General features: G+C 41.4%; 2 protein-coding genes across 5 annotated transcripts in view; both read right to left on the bottom strand.

The window, feature by feature from the left end:
• Positions 1 to 22,615, bottom strand: part of SLC12A7 (solute carrier family 12 member 7) — a 354,616-nt gene that overhangs the window by 115,326 nt on the left and 216,675 nt on the right. For all 4 annotated transcript variants that reach the window (XM_065584171.1, XM_065584173.1, XM_065584170.1 and 1 more), the window contains exons 6-8: positions 20,764 to 20,894; positions 12,635 to 12,876; positions 6,621 to 6,832 (exon numbers count right to left, since the gene is read on the bottom strand). In XM_065584171.1, coding sequence (XP_065440243.1) covers positions 6,621 to 6,832; positions 12,635 to 12,876; positions 20,764 to 20,894 — 585 coding nt within the window. The remainder of the gene's footprint in view (positions 1 to 6,620; positions 6,833 to 12,634; positions 12,877 to 20,763; positions 20,895 to 22,615) is intronic.
• On the bottom strand, positions 2,538 to 4,813 carry LOC135981480 (SRRM2 protein homolog rsr-2-like). The gene is made up of 2 exons (XM_065584174.1): positions 4,393 to 4,813; positions 2,538 to 3,137 (listed from the first exon to the last, which is right to left on the bottom strand). Exons 1-2 carry the CDS (start codon positions 4,811 to 4,813, stop codon positions 2,644 to 2,646), a joined length of 915 nt encoding a protein of 304 aa, XP_065440246.1. The 3' UTR covers positions 2,538 to 2,643.

The raw sequence follows: 22,615 nt of genomic DNA, 5'->3' as shown, positions 1-22,615 counted from the left end.
CCAAAGATTATCTGATGCTTGTAATATGGGAGTGGCTACCTGTCAGAAAAATACATGGTGATGGAAGGCCTCATGGCATAGAGCCAGAGTATAAAATGTTTTTTTGAAGTTAAGGAAAACAACCTTATGGACATAGTATGCTAACCTGAACCATTAGAAAATTATTATTTCAAAATGAAATTACATTAGACTGTACCAAAATAAAAGCTGCTTTAAACTTTTCTGAACATATTGTAAAATGTTACCAGAATAAATATAACTTTAAACATATGCATTCAGAAAACTAGCAGATATTCATATGATGTACTATAAAATACAAACAAAAAGTCTAACACATTTCTCACAAGAAAAATTTCAGCCACAAAGAAAACATTTTAAGGAAGTTCTGAGTGACTGAATATTAGGGTTTGGAATTGAAAAGTGATCTTTGTAAGTGCATACACACTTTATATTGGATCCTTCTTGAAATCTTTTACTGAATTTTGACAGAAGTAGTAAGTTGGTGGAGTCCCCACCAACTTAAAAAAAATCACATACTTGTAGAATCAAGTATTAATACTTCCTTGGGAATTGTTCATTAACCAATTTCAAAACCACACTACCTGAACCCCAAATCATATGCTTTCCCCCTGGCTTGGCAGCTCTTAAAGGTTCCTTCCTTCAGGACTTCTCTTTTCCAGAACCTAGAAACACTCTCTGCTGGAAGCCTACTGCCACCCCTCTTAGCGTATGTCTACACTACAGGATTAATCCGAATTTAGATAATTCAGATTTGAGAAACAGGTTGTATAAAGTCGAAATGAGTGCGGCCACACTAGCACAGTAATTCGGTGGTGTGCGTCCAAGTACCGGGGCTAGCGTCGATTTCTGCACCGTTGCACTGTGGGTAGCAATTCCATAGCTATCCCATAGTTCCCGCAGTCTCCCGCGCCCATTGGGATTGTGGGTTAAGATCCCAGTGCCTGATGGGACAAAAAACATCGCCGCAGGTGGTTCTGGGTACAGCCTCACTTCCTCCCTCCCTCCCTCCCTGCATGAAAGCAACGGACGGCAGACAACCATTTTCGCGCCTTTTTTCCTGGGTGGGTGAACACTGCAGACTCCATACCACGGCAAGCATGGAGCCCGCTGAGGTCAAGACAGCACTCATGAATATTGTAAACACCTCGCGCGTTCTCGTGGAGTTTATGCTCAGCCAGGACCAGAAAAACGAGGAGAGGAGGCAGCGGCGGCGGCAGCGCAGCGACAAGCATGATGAGGACATGGACATGGACACGGACACAGAATTCAGTGAAACCACAGGCCCCGGTGCTTTGGAGATCATGTTGTTAATGGGGCAGATTCTATCCATGGAACGCCGATTCTGGGCAAGGGAAACAAGCACAGACTGGTGGGACCGCATAGTGTTGCAGGTCTGGGATGATTCCCAGTGGCTGCGGAACTTTCGCATGCGTAAGGGCACTTTCATGGAACTTTGTGACTTGCTGTCCCCTGCCCTGAAACGCCAGAATACCAAGATGAGAGCAGCCCTCACAGTTGAGAAGCGCGTGGCGATAGCCCTGTGGAAGCTTGCAACGCCAGACAGCTACCGGTCAGTCGGGAATCAATTTGGAGTGGGCAAATCTACTGTGGGGGCTGCTGTGATGCAAGTAGCCAAAGCAATCACTCAGGTGCTGCTACGAAAGTTAGTGACTCTGGGAAATGTGCAGGCTATAGTGGATGGTTTTGCTGCAATGGGATTCCCTAACTGTGGTGGGGCAATAGACGGAACCCATATCCCTATCTTGGCACCGGAGCACCAAGCCACCGAGTACATAAACCGCAAGGGGTACTTTTCAATGGTGCTGCAAGCACTTGTGGATCACAAGGGACGTTTCACCAACATCAACGCGGGCTGGGCGGGAAGGGTTCATGACGCTCGCGTCTTCAGGAACACTACTCTGTTTAAAGGGCTGCAGCAAGGGACTTACTTTCCGGACCAGAAAATAACCGTTGGGGATGTTGAAATGCCCATAGTTATTCTTGGGGACCCAGCCTACCCCTTAATGCCATGGCTTATGAAGCCATACACAGGCAGCCTGGACAGGAGTCAGGAGCTGTTTAACTACAGGCTAAGCAAGTGCAGAATGGTGGTAGAATGTGCATTTGGCCGTTTAAAAGGTCGCTGGCGTTCATTATTGACTCGCTCTGACCTCAGCCAAAGAAATCTCCCCATTGTTATTTCTGCTTGATGTGTGCTCCACAATCTCTGTGAAAGTAAGGGGGAGACCTTTATGGCGGGGTGGGAGGCTGAGGCAAATCGCCTGGCTGCTGATTACGCGCAGCCAGACACCAGGGCGATTAGAAGATCACACCATGAAGCGCTGTGCATCAGAGAAGCTTTGAAAACCAGTTTCATGGCTGGCCAGGCTACCGTGTGAAATATCTGTTTGTTTCTCCTTCATGAAAACCCTCCCCCTTTACTGACTGATTTTCTGTAAGGAACCCACCCTCCCCCTTCCCCCAGCTTTCTTTCAAACCAAATAAAGTCACTATCATTTAAAAATCATTTATTCTTTATTAATAGATTAGAAAAAGAGGGAGGGAACCCGGGTGGTATTTGGGAGGAGGATTGCTGGGAAGGAAAAAGCCACAAAGAAAAGGTTAAAAAAATGACAGCCTTTTGCTTGGGCTGTCTACTGGGGTGGAATGGGAAGGTGTACGGAGCCTCCCCCCCCGCGTTCTTACACGTCTGGGTGAGGAGGATACGGAACATGGGGAGGGGGGAGGGTGGAACAGGGGCTGAAGCGGCAGTCTGTTTTCCAGCAGCCGTTCCTGAACCTCCACCAGACGCCGGAGCAGCCCCAGCGTTGCATCCTTCATCCTCTGGTCTTCCTGCCGCCATCTCTCATCTCGATCGTCTCTCCTCTCCTCACGTTGGTCCCTCCTCTCCTCACGTTGGTCCCTCCTGTCCTCACGTTCACTGACTTCTTTCCTATACTTTGAAACTGTTTCCTTCCACTCATTCAGATGAGCTCTGTCACTCCTGCTGGATTGCATAATTTCAGAAAACATCTCGTCTCGCGTCTTCTTCTTACGACGCCTTATCTGTGATAACCTTCGGGATGGAGGAGGGAGGCTTGAGGAATTTGCAGCTGCTGTAGGGAGGGGAAAAAAGAGAGAATTGTTTTAAAAGCTACATTTTGCAGAACAATGCTTATACTCTTTCACGGTGACCAACACTATTCACATTACATAGCACATGTGATTTCTGTGCAAGGTCGCATTTTGCCTCTTAATGCTGAGTGCCTGTGGCTTTGCTGCTAGAGATCACAGGTCTGGGCAACAGAATTCGGCTTGCATGCGGCCATGGTAAGCTTCTGCGCCGTGCTTTCCCACATACCAAGCATAGCTTGTAGAGTGCTGCAGAAGCCTGGCCAATCTCAGCCAGTTGGGGGGGGGGGCAGTGTGATGGGGCTTGTCTGGGCCCCTTCAGGCAAGTAGAGTGCTGCGGTTTTTCTGTTAACATTCAGCAGCACCAGAAAACAAACTAACCCCCCCCCCTCGCCATGAATTCTCTGGGATGATCACGGTACCCCTCCCCCCACCGCGTGGCTGGTATCAGGGAAGATCCCTGCAGGCACCAAACAACCCCCCCCCCCGCCGCCGCCCCCCCCCCTCGCCATGAATTCTCTTGGATGATCACGGTACCCTCCCCCCACCGCGTGGCTGGTATCAGGGAAGATCCCTGCAGGCACCAAACTACCCCCCCGCCGCCGGCCCCCCCCCTCGCCATGAATTCTCTGGGATGATCACGGTACCCTCCCCCCACCGCGTGGCTGGTAACAGGGAAGATCCCTGCTAGCCAAACGCGAAAAACTCAGGGCCAATTTCCCATCTGCACTTGGCTAACTGCAGGGAAGGATTTATTTTCCGCCACAGGCAAACAGCCCAGTAGGAACGGCCACCTCTGTCCCCTTAATTAAGTTCCCGTATTTCAACCAGGTTACCAGGAGTGATATCACTCTCCTGAGGATTACACAGCAAGATAAAGAACGGATGTTGCTTGAATGCCAGCAAACACCGGGACCATACGCTGCCAGGCTTTGTCAGGTAATGATACCAGATTACTTGCTGCAAGCATGGCGTGGTCAAGTGTCCTACCATGGAGGAGGGAATAAAGATGCACTGCCCAGAAACCTTCTGGCAAGGCTTTCGGAGTACCTCCAGGAGAGCTTCATTGAGATGTCCCTGGAGGATTTCCGCTCCATCCCCAGACACGTTAACGGACTTTTCCAGTAGCTACAGACTTTTCCAGTAGCTGAACTGACCGCGAATGCAAAGTCAGGCAAAGTAATCATTAAAAACCGTTTGCTTTTAAAACAAGTTTTATATTTTAAAAGGTAAACTCACCTGAGGTCCCTTCCATGGGGTCAGAGTCTTGGGTACTGGCTTGGGAGGCTTGGGAGGGTACTTCAGTCGGGGTGATAAAAAGATCCTGGCTGTTGGGGAGAAGGGAGTGCTGTGTGCTCTCTGCAAGCTCATCCTCCTCCTCCTCCTCTACCCCATCGGCAGAATCCTCAGGCATCGAGACTATCCCCGACCCAGAATCCACGAACAAAGGTGCGGTAGTGGTGGCAGCCCCCCCTAGAATTGCATGCAGCTCGGCGTAGTAGCGGCATGTCCGCGGCTCTGACCCGGAGCGACTGTTTGCCTCCTTTGTTTTTTGATAGACTTGTCTGAGCTCCTTGACCTTCACGCGGCACTGCTCAGAGTCCCTATTGTGGCCTCTCTCCATCATGCCCTTGGAAATTTTTTCAAAAAGTTTTTGCATTTCGTCTTTTAGAACGAAGTTCTGCAAGCACTGAATCCTCTCCCCATACAGCGATCAGATCCAGTACCTCCCTCACGGTCCATGCTGGTGCTCTTTTTCGATTATCAGCCTGCATGGTTACCTGTGCTGATGAGGTATCTGTGGTCACCTGTGCTCTCCACGCTGGGCAAACAGGAAATGAAGTTCAAATGTTCGCGGGGCTTTTCCTGTCTACCTGGCCAGTGCATCCGAGTTCAGATTGCTGTCCAGAGCGGTCACAATGATGCACTGTGGGATAGCTCCCGGAGGCCAATACCATCGAATTGCGGCCACACTAACCCTAATTCGAATTGCTAAAATCGATTTTGGCGCTACTCCGCTCGTTGGGGTGGAGTACAGAAATCGATTTAAAGGGCCCTTTACATCGAATTAAATAGCGTCGTTGTGTGGACGGTTACAGGGTTAATTCGAATTAAAGCTGATAAATCCGAATTAAAGTCGTAGTGTAGACCAGGCCTTATATACAGATGGAGTCTAAAGATCCAGTAGAACAGCAGAAATTAGCCTGCAGGGTTCCCACAACTGCTAACAGAATGGGACAACGGGAGATTCCTGACATTCTGTTAGAAGTCTATTGGACTAAATGTGTGACTGGAAGCTAGAAACTCCTCAGCTTTCATCCCAATTCTGCCATTGACTTGCCATGTGACCTTGGACAAGTCACAAACTCTGTGTCTTAGTGTTTCCAACTATTACCCCTACCACATAGTAGGGTTTTGAGAATTAATGAATCTACAGCATATTGAAGATGTAAAGCACTAAGTGTACAAAGGTGCGAAATATTATAATTACATTGCATTTTAATTGGTATTTTTACCTTTTTTGTTATTTGATACAACAGTTACCCTTAAATAAGTGTCCACGTACCATAAAATGAAGTATTTCTAAGAACCAAACAGTGCTGAAATACGGTAATGGGAGGGAGCAGTCCACAGATACATGAGTTACAGAAACAATGATAGACATCTTACACCCTGCACGTTAGAACTGCTATGGCCTACACCAGGGGTCGGCAACCTTTCAGACGTGGGGTGCCGAGTCTTCATTTATTCACTCTGATTTAAGGTTTCGCGTTCCAGTAATACATTTTAACATTTTTAGAAGACCTCTTTCTGTAAGTCTATAATATATAACTAAACTATTGTTGAATGTAAAGTAAATAAGGTTTTTAAAATGTTTAAGAAGCTTCATTTAAAATTAAATTAAATTGCAGAGCCCCTCGGACCGGTGGCCAGGGCCCGGGCAGTGTGAGTGCCACTGAAAATCAGCTCGCGTGCTGCCTTCAGCACGCGTGCCATAGGTTGCCTACCCCTGGCCTATACTAATACCATACTAAAAATCAGTTAGTTTAACTGCACGTAGACTTTAAGGCCAGAAGGGACCATCATGATCATCCAGTCTGACCTCCTGCACATTATAGGCTATAGAACCTTGCCCACCCACTCCTGTAATAGACCCATAACCTCAACCTCTCACTGAATTACTCAAGTCCTCAAATCATGATTTAAAGATTTCAGGTTACAGAAATCCACTCTAGTTTAACCTGCAAGTGAACCATGTCCCATGCTGCAGACGAAGGCAAAGAACCCAAATGTCTCTGCCAATCTGACCCAGAGGAAAATTCCTTCCCAACACTAAATATGGTGATCAGTTAGACCCTGAGCATCTGGGCAAGACCAGCACCCAGACACCTGGAAAAGAATTCTCTGTAGTAACTCAGAGCCCTCCGCATCTCGTGTCCCATGTCTGGCTCTGTTTTCAGACTTACCAATTAGAACTCCACTAGCAATTCCAGGAATCCCTTGAATTTCTGTCACGTTATTTAGGTTAAAGTATTCATCACACGTGGCATTGAGCGACGGATTATCACAGAAAAGACTCCACAGCTTCGTTGTCATTGTTTCATTGTTTACCTCAATAAATTTGGCACAAATATCAAAGTTGCGTCTTGACAATGTACGGTTTCCAAGAAGACAAATACTAAATGTGAAAGAAATAAAATAGAGGTAGAATTGGTTTTCTGTAGTGAATTTATTCTCATTTAGCTTAGTCTATAGTCTGTTCTCTAGCAAATTCTTCATTTACCATATCACACATTATAATATTATTAATTCAATGGCAAAAACTATGTTAATGCAGAATTGTAAAGTTGCTCGGTGGTATGTTGTCCCTTTGCAGAATGCTGAATTGACCAAAACTCAGACTTTTGCTGAATATATGAGATCTTCACCTCGTTTTCCAGCCCAGTCACTTTCACTTTCAGGATTCCACTTAACACTATTAAACCAGGGAAATAAAGTTGCTCTCACCACCTTCTCTGTACCCTTTTTGAGAAATGTCTTAATATTGACACAACACATGCTCACGCTGGTCCTTGGCAGTCTAAGACTCAGGAGGTTCCAGATCCTGATGCACACTCAAACACTTAGCCAACTCCCCAGAAAAAAATACCACACACATGCAATTTAAGAACCACTTCACAAGCCTTTTACTGCCTCCTTACACTTACTCAGAGGATACCATCTCAACCTACACTTTCACTTAACCATCATTAAAGTATGAGAATCCTTTTATATTCCACCTCACTGTTGACAATATCCTTTGCAAGCCTGTGCCCTGCTATTGACGTAACCAACACAACTCTGCATAGAAATGATGCATCCTGAAGGTACACATTAACTTCTTCCCTTTCCTCATATGCATAATAGGGTACAAAACATAAATCTTCACATATCACAAATCACAGCTACTGTCACACACCTCAAAGTAATCCACAAATCTCACACTACTGCCTCCACCATTCAGTATAGCTGACACCAATCACACGCACTTACCTGGAGTGCATGCAGATAATAAATGCTTAAAACTGCTCTTATGTCCCAGATTGCTACTGAACATACCCTTTTCAATAAAACTCCTGTGCCCTGCTAATTATGTGGAATACAGAATTCTACACTGAAACAATGCACACTGGCTCCTGCATGGGCAACCTTAATTCTGCATTTCCTGGTTTTCAGAAGTTTGAATTATGCTCAACTCAGTGTTCTGCAAGGGGACAACATATCACCAAGCAACCTTAACTCTGCATTATTGTCTTTTTTGACATTGAATTTCCTCATTATTGACTGGGAAAAGATATGCTGCTGGTAGTAGCTAGTTGTTATTTAGGCTGTTGTACATATCATGTCCCACAATTTGCATACCAAACCAAAACAGCCTGTACTCAGCAATCCCCATGTCATGGTATACTCCTTGCTCTCCCACAAACTTCTGCAACCTTTTGATCCAGGAATCACGCAGAATCCACACACTGGCAATCCTGGCCCTGCACATATTTCTTTTCCCTCAGATGTCAAACCTCCACACTACATGTCTTTGAAAACACCACAATGATCTGCCCCAAGACCAGGAAGTAGCCACTTGCCATCTCACCCCTACACACACTAAAAAAGGGCTAGTAAAATACAGATTTTCTCAAACACCAATCTAAGACTTGGCTATCATCCATCCCCATTGCCCAATCTCTCTGCAGCTGCAACCCCTCTCCCTGTCTCCCTACCACAACCCTCTGCAGCTCCTCCCCACATGATGTAAAAACATTTTGGTTAGACCAACTACTGACTGTTCTGCTGTGTTCACAGTACACTCCCATAAAATAAAAATATATAACTGAGACAACTTGTAGCAAGCAACATGATTTATTAAATTTTTACTGGATAGTTTCAAACTAGAAAATTCAGTGCAGGTGTTCACTAGGGACAATGGCATTGGCACATTCCCTCAAACTACCCAGGCCAGTATATATTCCCAACATAGAAACCCTCTAATTTTTTCCATTTATTGGTGCAAGCACACTGTAATCCTTCCATGTGACTCTTTACTCGGGTCACCCAGAACCCTGAGCCAGTGTGTTACTGCTCTGCCTCAGCAAGGGTGAACTTGTCCTACTAAGCTATGAGTCAGGTCCCTGAAACACCAGCTTATCTGCCTTGCTAGCAAACTCCTCAAGGCTCTGCCAGTCCAAACCTTGCCTTAGAGATAACAATCAGTGAATCCCAATTCCTGAGTTTCCCAGAGACATCTTTCTGCAATGTCTAGTCCCTCTCACTGGACCCTCAGAGAAGTTATCAAGTTTGCTGCTGTCAAAGAGACAGAACATACATCAGCCTGGGTATTGGGGTGAGGATTTTATTCTTCAATCAAATGCACAGCACTAAAATGGTCTTGTAATGAAACAAGAATAAGTTTATTAACAAAGAACAGATATTTAAGTGATAATTGGTATTAACAGAAGACATAGTTATGGTTACAAGCTAAAAAATAAAACATGCTTTCCAATGACAAACGTAACCTCAGCAAGTTACAATCTTTGTCTAGGAGACTTCAACCCTCTTTGCTGAAGGATCCAAGTTTCTCAGAATACAAGAGTTATGGGCCCTGGTATCCATCCAGCTATGCATAACATAATTTTTTTTTATCAGAGGGGTAGCCGTGTTAGTCTGAATCTGTAAAAAGCAACAGAGGGTCCTGTGGCACCTTTAAGACTAACAGAAGTATTGGGAGCATAAGCTTTCATGGGTAAGAACCTCACTGACTTGCATCTGAAGAAGTGAGGTTCTTACCCACGAAAGCTTATGCTCCCAATACTTCTGTTAGTCTTAAAGGCGCCACAGGACCCTCTATAATTTTTTTTGCCTCTGCTTGTATCTTCCCAAAACTCATTGACCCTGTTTCAAGAGGCAGGAAAGTTTCCTGGGGATACACAGTCTCCATCCCCCATTAAGATTGTTAAAGGGTCATCATCCCTCACTTGTTCCCCTGATGGCTTTGTTTACCTTATTTGTAAATGTGCTTTTCATGTCTTTGGGCTCACCTTGCTTAATTTACATTGGAGACACAGTCAAACCTTTGAAATAATGTTCCTTTGTCTAGGACAGGTAAGCTTAAGCAACGCCTCTCAAACACATTTTAGGAACATATTTCCAGCACACACCTATAACTATTTATACATCATCTATATATACATCACACAATATTAATGACCAGCATGTTATCAGTTTACATATGATACCTCACACAACACCTTTTAGATACAGATTATGACAACAGTGAGTTGGTGCAACGTGTGTGTCAGGCCTGATGAGAGTTATAGTATGTTGTGGCTTTTGCTAATTGGCACTGCAGGGCTCCCAGTGTCACTTTCCAGACTGCACGTCTACACAACAGAGGTGTAGCTAGGAGTGGCAATTTGGGTGGGTCCACAGTTTATAATGGACAGCAATGACCATAGTGCTGAGCTCATTTTAATAAAGATTTCACTGGCACACTGTTCAGTCAGTAGCATGGTCAGCCAATCTATTTCTTGCTCCAGTCAGCAGCAGAATGAAGCCCACCAGCACATCAACAGTCACACTCCCCAGGTGCTCACTCGGGCTACTTTGGAGCTGGCTCCAGCTCAGATGGTGCTGCCTTTGTGGGCAGCTCTGCTCAGACTCACTGCCGTATTGCGGAGTCCACCCACAGTGTGATGATGGGATTCACTGCAGCCTCAAACCCCTCCTCTCTCTTCCCCTCCCTTTTCCTCTCCTCGGCCCCCTAATTACCTTTCCCATCCCAGGAAGCATTCACGTGTCTAATTTTTCTCTTCAAACACTTAGGCCCCCTAAGGGAGCTTGGGATGAAGGATTGCAGTGCACTGACAAAGCTGCACGAAGGTTGGAATGCAGGGGTTTGGGGTGCACTGGCAGGGCTGGGGTTGCAGTGGGTTGGGTTGCAATACACTACCAGAGCTGGGTGTGCAGGGTGGTTGGGGTGCCCTTGCAGAGGTGTGGGTGCAAACAGGTTGGGGTGCACTAGCAGAGCTGGGAGCACAGGGGGTTGGGGTGAACTTGCAGAGGTGAGGGTGCAGGTAGGGGTGATGTTACAGGGGACTGAGGTACAGAGGTGGGATGTTCTGGCAGAGCTGAGGGTGCAGGGGCTTGGAGTGCACTGGCAGAGCTGCAGGGTTCCTCCACATTTCCCTCACCTGAGCCCTCAACCTCTCTCCCTTCCCAAACCACTGAACCCCATTTATCCTCCTCTCCATAACTGCCCACCTCTTGCTGCACCACCAAGCACGCTCCTCCTATTTCTCCATCCCCTCCCAGGAAGCATTCACATGTCTAATTTTCCACCCAAAAAACTTTGATTACATTCCCTCCAAACTAGAATTGAAACCCATGACTTGCAAACTGCAGCAAGCTCCAGTCACTCAAAACTCCTTTTGTCTTGTGATTAATTTATCCTTAGATATGTGAATGGCAGGGTGAGTTCACAGCCATCAAGAGATCTGTGATTCCTCCAGCCATCAGTATCAACAGCAGAAGGAAACTGGTTTTTTTTATTTATTTATTTTGGGGGGGGGGAGGAGACGACTAACTCAGGAACCCCTTTAAATTTAGATAATTAATGTTACCCTACACCCCATGAGGCAAATTTCAAGACAATCCAATTAACCATTCGCATTTTAGAGCACTTACAAGAATCAAGTTTTTTTTTTTTTTTAAATGGTGGGATTAGAAACCCTCTAGCTATTTGTCTGCATTGGCACATGCACCATTTTAAAAAATGTACTTTTTCTTATTTATTGTTATGAATTTGCCTCCACCAAAAGATTTAGTGAGTGTCATGCACTACCCTGGGTAAACTTGACAGACTGAGACCATTTTGACCCATAGCTCATCAAAGGTTTGATCTCTAACTCTGGGTAAAAATAAATACATACATACATACTCACTCCAAATTTGGTTCACTTACCCCACTCTGAAGCTTTCTGTGGGCTTGTCTTCACTTGAAACTCTGTACTGCTCTAGTTCTTCAGTGTAAACACTATCTATGCTAACAGGAGAGGTTCTCCCATCAGCATAGGTAATCCACCTCCACAAGAGGTGGTAGCTAGATGAACAGAAGAATTCTTCTGTCGACTTAGCACTGTCCACACCAGGGGTTAGGTCGGCTTAAATATGCCATTCAGAGATATGGATTTTTCACACCCTTGAGGAAGATAGCTGGGTTGACCTAAATGTTTAGTGTAGAGCAGGCCTCAGGCTCACCAAAGATTCACAGATTCCAAGGCCAGAAGGGATTATGATTATCTAGTCTGACCTCCTGTATAACACAGGGCATAGAACTTTCCCAAAGTAATTCCTAGATCATATCTTTTGGAAATCCAATCTCCAGTGAGATAGATTTTAAGAGGGGGAGGAAGGCAAGTTTAGTTGAAGAGGAAAAACCTTGAGAAAGACATACATAGTTACAGAACTACATTTTAAAACCACCACCAAAGCAAATAAGAAAAGACTAGAAACATTTTTATTAGAAAAAGTATATAGTGATGAATTCACATTAATGGAGTATAACACAATTTATTTCTTTTTATGGATCTATTTCAATTAAATGGAATAAATAGATTTGCAATATGTAAAAAAAAAAGGTATGCTTGCTCACTGACATTGAAGTCCATAAAAATATTCAGAATTTTAAATATTGTCATGATAGCGCATACCAAAATCAGTTACCACTTCTATAGATGCAGAAACACAATTGTGTGTACAAATTGGTAAATTATGAAACCAAATAGGTACTTAGGTGCACAATTGCCAAGTTTTTCTACCAAAATGTTTTTACGAGTTTTAGGTTGCATCTATTGCACTCATATTCTAGAATTTGGTACAAAATATTTAAGGCATTACAGTAATAATCTATCCTTACACATTTTAGCACTTAAAATAGTATTTCACTTACGGAAAGTCTGGTGGGTCAAAAGCAGTTTTAATAACCCCAGCATAAATGGCAAAGATGGAAAGAATCACACAAGATAGGAAGACCAGTGCAAGTTTGTTGACATATTTAACTCCTACAAAGACTACTATGGCCATCAGAGCAACAGTACACGTCCCGTAAACTCTCATGTTGTTTAACATGGCCTCTGTTTCTCCATCAGCATCTTCTGCTTTAAATATAGCAGCACTGGGAGAAATATATGCCTACAAAAGAAAACAAATAAAATATTAAAACTTTCCTCAAAAGGTGCCCAACCTTTTACAATAACTACATTTTCTTGAGTTTACAAATCTTACATTTATATTAGAGAATTCATCTGGTATACATACTAGCTTTAGTGTTTCAAGTGCTGATCCCTGTATCAGAGGCATATACAAACAGTGAAAAAAGGACATTGAATTGAAGAAACAAATAAACTCCTCAATCTGTTGGAGGACAACACAATTAAGAAAAAAAGTTATTTCCAAAGATTTTTCTTATGGAATCATAGCCATGGCTTCAATGTTGAAATTGTAACCAAGGTTTCATAATACACCTTTTTGATAGCCTCCTATAGCTTCACAACAAAGATTAATTAAGACTGAAAATTGGCTGATTTATTCTTAGGTCAAAGAGATATTTTCTGCAAAAAGTTAAACTGTTTTTCAGTTACAGGTCATTAAAATTAACCTGATTTGAAAATGTGACCAATTTTTAATATTGCAGTGTTTAATATTTCTTATATTATGTAGCACAGACTATATCTGAAGAAAACAGCTTGTAATTACAATTATAATTATAATTAAGCAATGTCAGTAGAAATTCTTAATCCAACTGTAAAGGTTATAGCATGTAAGAGTGCAAGTATTATGCTATACAATAGCTGTTTAAAGAGAACACAAAAGTTTGTTCTTTTGATAATAGTATTAGAAGTATCATTTAGTTCAAATGATACCACTAAGAAAAAAATGTTTAACAAAAATACATTTTTAGCTCCAGATGCAGCAAACACTTATGCATGTGCTTAACTGTGTGTACATGAAGTAGTTCCTGTTAAATCATGGGACTATTCATGTGAGCAAAATTACATACCTGCTTAAGCATGCAGGATCAGGGCCTTAATTTTCCCTTTTTTTTTTTAATTCAAATAAGATTCCTTACTAGCAGTAATATTTTAAAAATAGTAATTATAATTTTGTTCATTATAAAGTTTAATCTGAAGTTGCAATAGCACAATTTTTCAAATTAGTCATACAAAACCACAAACCTAAATTAATGATTTAAAAAACAACAAGTGATTTAAATCAGGTGCTTAAATCACTCCACCCAGAAACTTAAAGTGTAACTTGGTAGAAACATTATATTGTACTTAAAGTAAAACCAGGGTCCCATTATAAATCTGATTTTCATACTCTTTATTGTATTTTTTCGAGAAAACCTATTTCCAAAAATGTTCTTTGATATAGAAATGCACACTGTATGGAGCTTGCATTGTTTTCTGAAGTTTATTCGGGACAAAGAGAGGTAGGAACTCTGCTGCACCTGTATCTAAGATATTACAAAAAAAATCATATATTACAATATCTGATAAAGAGTATCTGATCACATAGTTAAAGACCATATAATAATGCATGCACTTACAAATGAAATGTTATCTTGGGATTCTCTTGATTTATGGATGCTTCACTGTGCAAAATTAATGGTCTCTAAGTTCTTTTGTGATGGATTATATATCTTTCTATATCTACATACTAGGGCTGTTAAATTATTTAAAAAAATATTTTGATTAATCGCAAGATTAAAAAAATAGTTGTGATTAATCACAGTTTTAATCACACTGTTAAACAATAAACAATACCATTTATTTAAATATTTTTGGATGTTTTCTACATTTTCAAATATATTGATTTCAACTACAACAGAGAACACAGTGTACAATGCTCACTTCACATTATTATTTTTATTAAAAATATTTGCACTGTAAAAAAGCTAAAAATAAATAGTATTTTTCAATACTATGTGTGTGTATAGGGGGAAGTATGTGTGTGTGTGTGTGTTGGGAGGAAGAGAGAGAGTGTGTGTGTGTGTGTGTGTTGGGGGGAGAGAGAGAGAGAGAGAGACAGGCTCCCCCTGTTCCCCGACCCCAGCTCAGTGGTGACCAGGTACATAGGCTGGGGGAGGGGGATACCTTGATATCAGCCCCTCTGCATCTCCCCCTGCTCTTGCTGTGTACAGCAGACAGGAGGCAGGCTCCTTGCCCGGAGAAGCTTGGCCTGGGGCAGCTCCATGGATGGTGGGGGGAGTGGTGGGAGAAGCAGTGGAGCATGGCAGCGGGAGGAGGGGCACCCCTGCCCTAAACAGGCACTCTGGGTAGTTGCTCCCCTCACTCATGCCTATGCCCGGCCCTGTCCAACAGGTGGCAGGGTGCTGGGCTCCTCTCTCACCCCTGGAAGGTGTTTATTCAACTATCCCAAATTGCCGCAGCTCTTGCCTTCCTCCCCATCCGCCACGGAGTCCAGTCTACAGAGGTGTGTGATTAACACTTGTTAAGAAAATAACATGTTAATTTGTTTTGAGTTAATCGCATGCGTTAACTGCAATTAATTGACAGGCCTACTACATACACAAAGTTTGTGTGTGCATATGTGTAACAGTCATATAGATTTTAAAAATATTTTATGTTTATTTGGTAATTTGTTAAAATTTCATTTGAAAAAAAAAAAGATACAATTGATGAAAATACTATCAAGTACACCAGTATAATTTTAAAGAGAACAAAAGTTAGGAACCCCTAGGGACTCACCAATTGCCAGTTTATTTTTAGGATTTAGAGTATATGATTCATTGACATAAAAATAGTCATAGCTTAAAGTGAAACTTTAGTAAACAGAAAATATTGTTAATAGTGTAATAATATTAGTAAATGTTGACAAATCTGAAATTTCTGCATTAATGATGTGTGATGATATTGCTTGCTAGCCAGACATTTATGTATTTACAAGTAAATTTGTCAAATTCCAGTGTTCCTATTTACTTTGTCAACATTGAGTTAGCATTGTCAATTCTAAAAAACTGCATTAACTAAGGACTACTTTCCTTGATAGGTAGCTTCCTATGTCTTTTACACAACAGCAGATTTGTCAAGTTCCAATGGTCACATTTCACTGGTCTACAATTTTTGAGAAGTCGTCTGCTTCAGAGATAAAATGTGCTATTTATTATGTATTTTGATGTGCTGAATTCAAATATGACAATTAAAACAACTGATGGGCTACTGTTTCTAAGATATTTAAGTTTTTACATTTTATGTCTATGTATATTGTGTAGATAGTAGAGTTTTAATCATAAATTGTAAACCTAGGTCTTTTCATGTGTTTATGGTTGCTTTACATGATAGTATTTCACCTGTCCTGTTTATGTAACACTTTAAAAATCAGCAAAAGGGTTATATAAATAAAATTTATTATGAAACAAAAGGCAAAAAACTATTATGTACATAGTTTAGTCCTATTCAGTGTCTACTCGGCGTTTCTTGGCTTGTCTCTTGTATTCATTAAATGGAGCATCTCTCGTCACTGTCCAGCAATAGTCTGCAAGCATTGATGGGCTCCATTTGCCCCGATAGCGTTTCTCTATTGTTGCAATGTCCTGGTGAAATCGCTCGCCGTGCTCGTCGCTCACTGCTCCGCAGTTCGGTGGAAAAAAATCTAGATGAGAGTGCAAAAAATGTATCTTTAGTGACATGTTGCAACCAAGGCTTTTGTATGCCTTGAGGAGGTTTTCCACCAACAACCTGTAGTTGTCTGCCTTGTTGTTTCCGAGAAAATTTATTGCCACTAACTGGAAGGCTTTCCATGCTGTCTTTTCCTTGCCACGCAGTGCATGGTCAGATGCATCATCTCGAAGAAGTTCACGAATCTGAGGACCAACAAAGACACCTTCCTTTATCTTAGCTTCACTTAACCTTGGAAATTTTCCACAGAGGTACTTGAAATCTGCTTGTGTTTTGTCAATGGCCTTGACAAAGTTCTTCATCAGACCCAGCTTGATGTGTAAGGGTGGTAACAAAACCTTCCTTGATTCAACAAGTGGTGGATGCTGAACACTTTTCCTCCCAGGCTCCAATGACTGTCAGAGTGGCCAATCTTTCTTGATGTAGTGGGAATCTCTTGCACGACTATCCCATTCGCAGAGAAAACAGCAGTACTTTGTGTATCCAGTCTGCAGACCAAGCAAGAGAGCAACAACCTTCAAATCGCCACAAAGCTGCCACTGATGTTGGTCATAGTTTATGCACCTCAAAAGTTGTTTCATGTTGTCATAGGTTTCCTTCATATGGACTGCATGACCAACTGGAATTGATGGCAAAACATTGCCATTATGCAGTAAAACAGCTTTAAGACTCGTCTTCGATGAATCAATGAACAGTCTCCACTCATCTGGATCGTGAACGATGTTGAGGGCTGCCATCACACCATCCATGTTGTTGCAGGCTACAAGATCACCTTCCATGAAGAAGAATGGGACAAGATCCTTTTGACGGTCACAGAACATGGAAACCCTAACATCACCTGCCAGGAGATTCCACTGCTGTAGTCTGGAGCCCAACAGCTCTGCCTTACTCTTGGGTAGTTCCAAATCCCTGACAAGGTCATTCAGTTCACCTTGTGTTATGAGGTGTGGTTCAGAGGAGGAGGATGGGAGAAAATGTGGATCCTGTGACATTGATGGTTCAGGACCAGAAGTTTAATCCTCTTCCTCGTCTGACTCAAGTGAGAATGATTCTGATCAGGAACCGGCAGTCCTTCTCCGTGGGGTACTGGGCATATAGCTGATGGAATGTTTGGATAATGCACAGTCCACTTTTTCTTCTTTGACACACCTGTCCCAACTGGAGGCACCATGCAGAAATAACAATTGCTGGTATGATCTGTTGGCTCTCTCCAAATCATTGGCACTGCAAAAGGCATAGATTTCCTTTTCCTGTTCAACCACTGGCGAAGATTTATTGCACAGGTGTTGCAGCATATGTGTGGGGCCCACCTCTTGTCCTCATCTCCAATTTTGCAGCCAAAATAAAGGTGATAGGCTTTCTTAACCATAGTGGTTATACTGCATTTTTTAATGCAAAAGTCACTTCACCACAAACATAGCAGAAGTTATCTGCACTGTTCACATAAGTAGATTTCTAGAGCTGATATAGGGCAATTTGTTCAGCAGAGTGATGTAAGCTGCGTTATGATTGCATCATCCATGACTTCTAGGAATAACATGATGCAATTCATATCTGGAATGGAATAATATGACGCAATACCAGCTTCAGATTGCACCACTCATTGTTTTGCCTAAAAAGCAAGTACTGTCCAAACCCAGTCATAGATTTATTCATAGATCCAGTCAAAGATGTATTTTAGTCATTTCTGGTTTAAATTGAGATCCCTTCCCTTTATAAAACTCACTTATCCTCCGCCATTCCCAAGTCAAGGGTCGTATATACTGACTCAATAGCATATCTTGAAAACGAGAGCCAATCAACAATTTTAAGCATCATTTTCGTTCTCAGTGACCCAGAATTAGTAAAGTTTGTCTACATTTATTTCAGAAGCATTTTGGCTGTAGAGCAGGGTTTTATCTAAAGTCAACATTTCTCCAACACTCACTGCAGTCACCATATTTTCTATATTGTTGCCATTTTTAACTATTTATTTTTCATCTACAATTTACACAATTTCTTTTAAAAATTAGGGAACTTCTCAGAAAAAGAACATAGTTTAATGTTAGTTAAGGTTACTCTGTGCTACTTTAATAACATTTTCTTCAAACACTGAAAAGCTAAGAAATAAACAGTTACAGTTAACAACCATACTTCTGTTTCATAACCTACACCAAAATAGAGCTTAGCAACTCTTATCTATTACTATCCTGTTTCCACAACACATTGTTAACATCCATGGCTTCATAAACTATTACATAGCCTTAACTGACATACATACATACATACATACAAGGAATATACAAATGTTAAAAGTACAACTCCTTTAAACATATGCTTTTCTTTTTGGATTTTTTACAAAAAAGGGGAACAACTTAACATGTGTGCTTTCTTAGAATTTGAAGAAAATGTTATTAATAAAGAGCAGAGCAACCTGAACTATTAACATTATTTTTTTCTATTCTTTTATGTAAGCACTACAGATGGCAAATCAGAGACAGTGGCTAAAAATATTCGATGAGGCAATCTTGAAAGTGAACATTTCCAAGGAAGACTGGAGTCTTATAGATAACTGCGATGAGGATTATAAAAACTTCACTGATAAGTTGAGGCAATGCATGAAATTAGCCAAGAAAGAAAGACCAAAAAGAGCGAAAGGAAGAATCTCGGAGGAAATGCAGAACTTGCTAGAGAAGCAGAGGAATATCAAGCAAAATGATGGTGACAAATTGAGTGTTCCCTCCTCTGCAAGTTGATAAGAAGAAGACTAAAGGAGGACTTCGAGAAGTACCAAAATGAAAGGTTCTTAAAGACAGCTGAAGATCGCAGAAGCCTCAAAAAATGCAAAAGGGAATTGATACTGTGCAGGTCAACAATAACGGCGCTGAAGAACAGGGATGGAAAACCAGTAATTGACAAAACAGTGATGGAAGCAGTCTGCAAAAATTTCTACACTGAACTGTTCATGTCTCAGATAAATGTCCCAGTACCAACACTTCAACAGACCAATGAGCATGTACTCCCAGTCCTTGTCAGTGAAGTTTGACCAAATAAAGAAAGGAAAAGCCTATAAACCAGCTACTGGAACACTCAAGGGAATACAAATTCCTCTTATGTATTGCCTTCATCAATTATGAAAAAGCGTATGACAGCATAGAGATCAAATGCAGTGTTGAAAACTCTTGCAGAGCAGGGTATCGACACAAACTATATCAAACTATTAAAGGAAGCAAATTCTGACTGCACAACAGATATAACTTTATTTGATACTCCCTCTCGCATCCCAGGTAAGAAAGGTGTGAAATAAGGAGACATGGTTTCACCTAAACTCTTCACAGCCTGCCTCGAAATGATATTGAGGAGGATGAATTGGAAAGGTGGAATCAACATCAACAGAGAGCAGTTAAACCATCTCAGATTCGCGGATGGTATCGTGTTGATCGCCGAAAATACTATCAAACAAAATGTTATGAGAACTCAACACAAAAAGTAGCCAAGCTGGACTGAAAATTAACTGCTCCAAAACTAAATGTATGCAATCTGATACCTTGCCAAAAGCCCAAATAACAATTAAGGGAGAACAAATAGAAGAAGTTAAGCAATATGTCTATTTGGGCCAAGAAATTAACATGTGCCACGATCAGGAAGGTGAACGCTTGTGAAGAAAGAAAGCAGATTGGTGCACGTGCAATTCTATCAAGGATGTCCTCCAAGGAAAAATCAACAAGGCAACATGCGCCAGCCTCTTCAACTCAACCATACTGCCAGCAATGTTGTACGGCAGCGAAACATGGGTGCTGATTAAGACAGAGGAGCAGCAACTGTCTGTCACGGAAAGGGCGATGGAAAGAAGAATTGTGGGAATTTCAATCCATGACCAAATCCCCTATTAAGTGATCAGACAGCAGAGTGGAGTGCAGGACGTCATTTTTGCAAGCAGGCATAGTAAAATGCGATGGGCCGGGCATATGGCGAGGCTCACTGACAATCAATGGAGTCGCCGAGTGGTACCCATTAGAACTGAAATGACCACTCAGCTGACTTCCAAAGAGATGGGAAGATTTTATGATGAAAAGACATGGCCGTGCATGGAGAAGGAAGGCCAGGATATGAGAAGAATGGAAGACATGTTGTGATTGTGCAATCTATATGAGGGCTGAAGGACCAATCAAACAAGGTGACAAGATGACATACTCCTATTGTTCAGATTATAAATTATTCCTTAAACACATTCCACGCTAGATTCTTTGAAAGAAAGTCAGCATCTCAAATGGTAAATATCAACAACACATTTTACAAAATAATGTTGACTTGGAATACATTTTAGGTTGAGTATATCTGCTCTATTAGCTCCAAAACCTGATGGAATATAGTCAATCTTAAAAGATAAAATACTTACCAACAAAATTTCAATGGTACCAAGAATATACATAGCTCCTGCAAAAGTTGTACCCAAGTAAAAACAGAGTCCCACTGCTCCGCCAAACTCTGGCCCTAAAGATCTTGAAATCATGTAGTAAGAGCCACCAGCTGTGAAATAAAAAAAGTAAAATTAAAAAAAAGTCAGATCCTGAGAGATACACATCATATCCTAGACAATACATTTGAGTTGCCAAGTCAACTTAGGTCCCAAATTTAGATATAATTTTTTTGTAAAAATCTATTTATTCCAACCAAAATTTGGGACCTAAATTGACCTGGCAACTCAAATTTCTGCTCTGTATGAGAAACAGATTTTTTTTTTTAAAGAAATTTAAATGGAAACAATATTTTTAAAGGAGTAGCATTCACCTGCAGTGCTTACAACCAAAACATTGTATCGTTCTATTCACATATCAGAGCTAGAAAGTAAAAATAATTAGAAAGGGAATAAGAACAAATCAAATTGCTATCTATATTTTAATTGTCTAACAAAGTTAATATAAAATACACTAATATCATAAATGGTAAAAGTAAATTAGACTATTCATATTGTTTCAGTTTTAAGGTATTGGGTTGAATTCTGTTTGTTCTTTTCCCAACTCCTTCCCCACCAACATCACCACACCTATGCAGGAGCCAGACATATTAGGGATCTACTCCTGAGTCCTTAGATTGAGGTGGAGGTGCCTAATACCAGATGGCACTCTCCCAGTCTAATGAAGCATAGCCAGATGGCCTCAGGGTTCAGACAGGTGTGATCTCCTGCATACCTGATGGTAACCAGAAGCAAGCACTTGAGAAAGAGCATGTAGATGCTTTACAAAACAGCCTTAAAGAGTGCTGATAAATGGAGGAAAGGGACATCAGTGACAAAGGGTTACAGAGAACAAAGGAACATGGAAGGGGACAAGAAAAAGAAATATTTTATCCATGCTAAAATATTAAATATTCACAATTTTTAGATATAAATGTTTAAGCTCTTGCAGTTTCCAAGGCGGATACTATCTTCCTCTGCTTTTCCTCCATTAATCCCATATCCCATCCTTCTTCTGCAGTACACCACCCCCTCCTGTAGACCTGCTAAAATTTGCAAGAGTACAGCCCGCATTTTGATGAGCCTCAGAAGATCTGTTGCAGAAGAACTTCCCTCCTGTGGGCAATACCAATCTTATTCAAACTTTTGCTGCTCATTCAAAAAACTGGCAAATTTACAAATCAAAACTTTGTTAAAAATAGCTAAGATTAGAAGAGTGTTAAGATTTCTTACTACATGTGATGAAAGAAGTAATGAAGATTTAAAAGGGTCACCTTTAAGAATGAGTTTGGAAGACAGTCTTTATGCAGATTTATAAACATGATATATTTCAAAAAGTCAGAATTTGAAAGGCATTGGTTCTTCAGTGTATAGCTATGTGAGACAGATCAACATATAAGAAAGATAACTAAAACCTGTGAATTTTGAAAGGTAAAACATTTTCTGTTTGTAATATTAAAACTATCTAACCAGATTTTTATAAGATTGTGCATCACTCTGGTAACTGAGTGCTTTCCATGATAATGTTGAAGTTTGAAGGACAGATTGTTGAGAATCCATAACATTAACTGAAGCAATAGTCATTCAAACATTATAAGGCCAAAAGTGACCATTGTGATCACTTAATCTGACCTGTGTAACATAAGCCATTGCACTTCCCTGAATTAAGTAGATATCGTCGTACCTTCTTTCTCTATCATTGTGAACATCACCACCATCCTGCCTGTTACTCAGGCCTGTAACCTGGATGCCACCTTCAACTCTGACCTCTCTCTAGGTCCTCACATCCAAGCTA

The sequence above is a fragment of the Chrysemys picta genome, chromosome 2 (genome assembly GCF_011386835.1).
Source record: "Chrysemys picta bellii isolate R12L10 chromosome 2, ASM1138683v2, whole genome shotgun sequence".
In the NCBI taxonomy this organism is placed as follows: domain Eukaryota; kingdom Metazoa; phylum Chordata; order Testudines; family Emydidae; genus Chrysemys; species Chrysemys picta.
The sequence above is the reverse complement of the archived record's forward strand: the minus strand, read 5'-3'. Positions and strand labels throughout refer to the sequence as shown.